This window comes from Coffea arabica, chromosome 8c, assembly GCF_036785885.1.
Source record: "Coffea arabica cultivar ET-39 chromosome 8c, Coffea Arabica ET-39 HiFi, whole genome shotgun sequence".
Lineage (NCBI taxonomy): Eukaryota > Viridiplantae > Streptophyta > Magnoliopsida > Gentianales > Rubiaceae > Coffea > Coffea arabica.
The window spans coordinates 44,507,145-44,513,705 of NC_092325.1; the positions used below are offsets into that span (position 1 = coordinate 44,507,145).

At 34.4% G+C, this 6,561-nt stretch overlaps 1 protein-coding gene across 8 annotated transcripts; it reads left to right on the forward strand.

Annotated features, from left to right (window-relative positions):
* The first annotated feature begins 2,666 nt into the window (after nt 1-2,666).
* Nucleotides 2,667-6,561, forward strand: LOC113729759 (peroxisome biogenesis protein 12-like). Of its 8 annotated transcripts, none has more exons than XR_011820668.1 (7): nt 2,667-3,139; nt 4,377-4,586; nt 4,771-4,858; nt 4,974-5,086; nt 5,635-5,733; nt 5,821-5,930; nt 6,256-6,561. XR_011820668.1 is itself a non-coding variant. In XM_072064040.1 (3 exons), the coding sequence occupies exons 1-3, from the start codon at nt 3,130-3,132 to the stop codon at nt 4,976-4,978; spliced, it is 225 nt and encodes a 74-aa protein (XP_071920141.1). In that variant the 5' UTR covers nt 2,667-3,129; the 3' UTR covers nt 4,979-5,670. The 8 variants fall into 8 exon arrangements, 1 of the variants encoding a protein (XP_071920141.1); XR_011820667.1 differs by having other exon boundaries at nt 4,771-4,848; XR_011820672.1 differs by having other exon boundaries at nt 4,400-4,586; nt 4,771-4,848.

The following is a 6,561-nucleotide window of genomic DNA, read 5'->3' on the forward strand; positions in this document are numbered from 1 at the left end:
TAGTACTGCAAAAGGCATCGAGGGGAATATGCTCGTGTCATGGTCCATACTAACTAATGATGTGGAGGATTAAAACAATTGAAAAGGTGGGTAGAATTTCTGTGGGTGATAATTGCCAGCAGCAACCTGTTAGGCACTAAGCACTTGGCATCAAGATATGTTAGCTAACTGCTAGTTTAGCTGACATATCGACAGGTTTGTTCCTGCTAATACAGACTGGAAGTTTAGAAAGTAAAACATGGAAAATCAAATCTGATACATGTTACCGTGCACATACTAGCATCTTGTTACATGTGTAAGAAAAGGAACTTCAAATTCAAATTAAGTAACATTCATTCAAGGGTTATACATATACTAGAGGTATCTAGGCTGTGCCTGGCACAGCCCTTGACCCCCTTCATAACTTAATTGAACATATAACAGCAAAACTTTTTGGTACATAATAAACAAAAACACGAGAAAAATTGAGCATCAGAAGAAATTCCATCTATGAAGTTAGCTCTTCTAAATCAAGGAGACAATAAACATAGCATCTACTAAATCCATAACTGATATTGAAGTTAATGAAGGCAAGCAATGAAACAGGTGCACAGTTGAATACAATTGGGAAGGAAGAAATCTGATTTTTCTGTGCAACTTTTAAAAATAATTTATAAAAAAATAGAAAAAGAGACTTTAATTGATTACATAAAGGAGCCGTTTAAATGTAATAGTTGGTTTGCTACTAATCAAACATAATTAATCAATATCCAAGGATTAAAAGTTTTTCATTAATCTATAAAGCTTGATTTTATAGTCATAAATTAGACAATATATAAAAACAATACAAGTTCTTGTAGTTATGCAAAATGACTTGCAATTGAAATCTTTTGTCTTATCCTGTATGGTACATCTTTTGTCTTGATCCATCAAGATAGAAATAGGAAGATAAAAAAATATGAGAAAAATTATAGATTTTTCGAAGGAGAATTATGTCATATGTCAAGAAATGGGAGTGCTACATTAAATTCCCATGTCTTCTTATATAATATGTAGACAATTAGAACAGAATGAAAATTGGTCCAAGGGTTGTAATGTAGTATTAGTTTATTAAAATTAATCTAATGGTGATGAATTAGACAGTACACTCACTTAATCAAATAATTAAGGTTAAAAAAATTCATTGGACTCAAAAGAAGAATAAAGGAGACGGACTTGCTCGGTTTGGCATGAAGAAAGAGCAGAAAAAAAAAATGATATGCAAGAGGCAAGAAAAATCATGTGCAAGAAAAATATTAGAGTTATACAACTTGTCAAATTATTAGGAAGCCAAGTGGCAACAAGGGAGGCAAAGAACTAAACCTCCCTTTCTTCTTATATATAAGGTAGATATATATATATATATATATATATATATATATATATCATTATTAGTTGTGAATTTATGCAAGTATGAATAATTAAAAAAATAAAATAATACTCTTACATATTCATGAATATTTACTATATTAAATTAATGGATCCATGCGTCATATTAATCTTTGAATTAATTATTAAATTTTTATACAATTATAAACATAAAACTATTTCAACTAAATATATTTTTCAAAAACACCCCCAAAATTTTTATATGTGTCTGTATTCAACTAAATATCAAAGATGCAAAAATATATTTTCTCTATGAACAAATATTAAGTTTCTTGCCACTTTAATGAAGTAACATCTAAAATAACACTAAACAAAGTTAATACACATGGATTAAAATAAATTAAGTGAATTTAGAAACCTATTACCTGATTTGGGCCTTGGACTCCTCCCTGAGCCCAAGTAGTCGAGGCTGGCTCGGAGGCACCACTGTTTAGTATGGAGTAGCCTGCTTGGGCTTAATGTAATTGACTGGTACCTTTAACTCATTAAAATCTAAACACCTCCACATCGAAATAAGCCTCCGTTATAAGCAGATTTAATCCTCCATTTGACTGAAAAAATTAAGTCGTAAAAAAAAAAAGGTTAGTAAAAGATATAGCTAAAAAATGATAAAGGAAGAAGCAAATAGGTTAGTAACGAATCCAAACCAAAAAAACACACAAACTCTGCTTAAAATGAATAGGAAGCAAATAATTATTGAGTCTACTTAGTTAAAGAAAATATTCATTCCCATCGAAAATCATCACAAATTCCTTTTTTTTTTTGTTGGGGGTTTTGACAAAGGAAGGGATAGACCCTTAAGACGCAATAAAAAGGGGGATGGGCAGCCCTGGCTACATCTTTAAGGAAGGGTCCCAAAGTCTTTAACGAGAGCTAGAATGACTTAGTGTAGGATAGAATAGGTCCGCTCCCTCCCCCTTAGTGTAGAATAGAATAGGTTTATCGTCTAAAAAAAAAAAAGAGAGAGAGCCAGAATGCCTAGCACTTGGGACGATTTTTGGTTTAATTTCCTTTTTCCGGATGGCCGAACATTTTCTGACTGATTGGATCCATTTACGTGGCTGCTTTTAGATCATGAATATTCAGCTTTAATTACATGCACAAATTCGACGTTTGGGCCTAAGTTGTGAGCAGTTAGAAATAGAATTGGACTCACTAAACTATATTTCGGGCTTGGAGGGTGATGGGAAGAGTTTCGATGCTTCTTTTAACCCAACTTCGTGCTCTCATTTCTTTTCAACATAAGTAGATAACGTGGGAACAGTATTCAGCCAAAAGTTTCGTCGTCCTCTCACGTGCCAAGCATGTGATTCGCCCTATTTTTTTTAGGCCTCTTCTAACCCTAAATCACGCTCAAGCTTTGAGGCGCCGCTTTTCATCTTCTCCTCTTCCTTTCAACAGATTTCTAACCTCTCATTTCTTCTTCCTCTTCCTCTCCAAGTCGCCGTCATCTCTTATCTTTCTTTCCTTCTCATTCTTTGATATTCCTTTCCCCCTTTCATTCCTTTTTTGCCTGATTAATCACTCTCAAATCTCGGCCAACCCGCTCCGCGTCCACCCAGCACCACCAACAGGGCAGCCGCTCCTCCTGCCGTAAAACCAGTCCTCCATAGTGATCTCTTTTTCTTTGGAATCCTCTACCGTACTCCAAATCCAAGCTATTTTCCTACAGCACTTTGATTGTAGATCTATATACTCTACTCGCTCCTTTTTCTCTGTCTCATGCCAACTGGTAATATTGCTATATATTTTTTAATTAATCGATGTTTTTACATCTAGAGACTTGTTATGGTTTCGAGTTTGGATCATGTTTATTAGCAGCTTGCTTTGCTTGGGAGAATTTTGAATTTCGATTTTAATTGTGTTTTCGAACGGTCTCCTCTAATTTATGATTCACGCTTAATTCTTCTGGGGAGTGGTTACACTGTCTTTGTCCTACACACGGTTTTTGGAGAAAGGAAAAAATTTCCTGACGGTTTATTTGTTGATTGATTCAGTCCTGAATCTGGTGAATTAAGGTGATAATTATTCTGATATATGATTGAAATCTTTATCACACTATGAAAAATGTTTCAAAAAAATGTGAAAATTGTGGAAAGAGTTGAGGATTTGAATATCTAGATTCTGAAAGTCGTTAGGTAACCTTTCTTCATCTTGGTGAATGTTTAAATACTTTACAGGTAAATGGTGTAGTTTTATTTTTTTTCCTCATTTTTAATGATATCCTTTGCTTCTGGTAGTGCTCAGTAATGTAGGTGCCACTATATGTTCAGATTAAACAGACAAGAATTTGGAAATTTATGTAACATCAAAATAACTGTTATGTGATAGAGCAATTAAACAATTAGGTTTCTTGACTGCACAGTTCTATTTGAATCTAAATGTTTTACTGTTTGCTTTTGCCTTTTGATTTGCCTACTTGACGCTGTTTACAATTTGCTTAATAGAGGGATCATGCTAAGCTTGGATGCTGATGTAGTGAAGTAAAATTCAAAGGGTGTTAAATTTAGTGGATCTGTAAAATGAAGAATGACAGCGTTTAATGGAACACCTTGCAGTTTTGTAGTTAATGATGCTAAAAAAAGAAGAAAATTTTCGTCCTCTCCTCCCATGACATGCTTCTGTTTAGCAGAATTTCTAGAAAAAGAATGAGAAGGTCAAGTTCAAGTGCTGAGGGGAACAAATGAGGAAAATTACAAAATGAGAATCTTTGTCGCAATGGTGAAACGACTTGGTTACCTTTTGTACAATAGAAGTTACCCTTTTTTTTTTTGTTTTTTTGGGGGGAAGGTGGTTTCCAACTCTTATATACCAGTATGTACCAATAAATATGCATTTTACACATGGCTGCCCCTCTTGGTTTGTCAATTTAAGTTTCCTTTTTTTAGCCAAAAAGGTATTCCATGACTTTGATATCGTTCAAGTGCTTCTTCCCTGTTTAACATATTCTTAATCTTGGGATTTTACAGAAATGTGCGATTATGTTGGACAGCCTGGGATGCCAAGGCAGCCACCTAATTCACAGCCAAATCCATTTGGGAGTTTCTTCTTTGCAGGATTGTCTTTTGCTTGTCAGCTTTTGTATCTACTAGATGCTACTAGGTTCTACTCTTTAGGATTACACGTTCTTGGGATTCATGTTTGTCGAGCTACAGGGCAGGAGCTGGTACTTATTCTAGGTATGTGTCATGTGGACTGATCTATTAGATCTACTGTCATTCTTCTTGTTTGTGGACTATCTTTCCTATCTATATCAATTTACAATTTGGTAATCTATACTTATATAGGATCTTGTATGGAAATTCATGCATAATTCCAAACCATTAATGTTGATAAAAAATATTTATTCTTAATGATCTATAGAGGCCCTTCAAAATGGAGTCTCTTGATGAATCTACCTCTTTCTCCATCAGCCATGGTATTCATGTCTTCCATTGCCCAGTGAGTAACGGTATCATTAATGACATTGAAATGATTTTTCATTTTTTAGTTGGATTAGGCCAAATGAGGTATAAAGATGGAATTTTTAATTCTTTGATTTTGTTTTCGGTGTGCGAAAATTGCAGGATGAGTTGGGAATAATTGCAAAGCTATCAGAATGTATTGCTTCAATAGGTGGAAACATTCTCAATGCTGATGTTTTTGTGCCCGAGGACAAGAATGTGTTTTACTCTAGAAGGTCTATTGCACTGCCTTGCACTTTGTTTCTTGGTACATTTTTCTATGGCAAGTTAATAAGTTGGTTTTGTCCTTTCTTCTTATTTTTTTTTGGATTATCTGGCTTATGTTTGAGGTACTGTGAAGTGGATTTAGGCCAGATGTTGAGAGTTATGGTCCCTTTTGTGATTCATTCTTCAATGGCAGATATGGTTATTCTTCGATGGCAAATATCGTAATAATTGCTGTTGGTATTCATCTAAATGATTTTGGGTTTACAATCATAAGGTCAATAGAGTGAGATTTCTTCCCAGCATCGATCAAAGACTTGGTTGATTAACATTTAGAATTCTAGAATATTTTTCTATTTCTTTATCTCATCTACCATTTTGATCTTCAGTTCAAATGTCTTTTGCTTTAATACAACAGAGTAGAGCATTGGAATCACTGATTTACTGCTTCTAATGTTTTTTTTTGTTATCATACACTTGTGCTTTGACCTACCAGAGGAGCATTATTCAATTACACATTGTAATGGCTGTATTTCAAAACTTCAGTTGATTTCTGCAGGTTCTTTCTGGAAACTTCTTAAAAAGTTATGGAAAAGCTGTTATTAATATTCATCATGGCTTATTGCCTTCTTTCAAGGATGGTCATCAAGCTAAACAGGTTTTTTAAGCCTTTTTGAAATGCTTGTTTTAATCATTACCCTTTACTTTTTTTGGTAGATTGTAACCTGGCATTCACAATTTGCAGACATTTGATGCTGGCGTCAAATTAATTGGTGCACCAAGTCACTTTGTTACTAAAGAACTTGACTTGGCTAGGTTCAAGACTTGACAAGGTTTATGGGTGCACAATTGCAGGTCTGTTGTCTCTATATATCTCACAGAGTCACAGGCTAACAAATAATTGCTATCATTCATGCTCATTTTAATTCATTTCTGAAGCAGAGACTGGTTTTTTTTCCCCGGTGATTATAGTATCTAATAAGAGCATTTACATTGTTGGTCATTGGGGACAGTATGTTGCTTTACATTGTTATTGTCATATTCATTACCTTTAAGATTGCATATATTGTACTTCCCTTCATTTGCTTTGTTATCTGCATTGTGTTGTTTTAGTTCACATATCTCTTTCACCTTTTGGCAGCGTGTGCTTCAGTGTGTTTACACCTTCTGTTGTTTACAGGTTGCTTTGGATGAAGCAGCTTTCTTGTTGGATTTGGCTTCTGTGGAAGGCACCTGGGATGACATTTGGAGTGGATTGTTGAATGTTATCGGGAAGCTGGGCTCCATGAAATTGCCAAATTTGTGCTATACAAAAAATGAACTGAATTTGATTTTGGCATATGCTTATCTTGCTTTCATCTACATTTCCAATTTTGTAATTTGCTGCCGCCTACAATTCTGGAATTACGTCTGAAAATGATATTTTGGATTATGTTATGACGTTGATTATAACATCCAATTGAATTCAAGACCAAGTTTCTGTGCC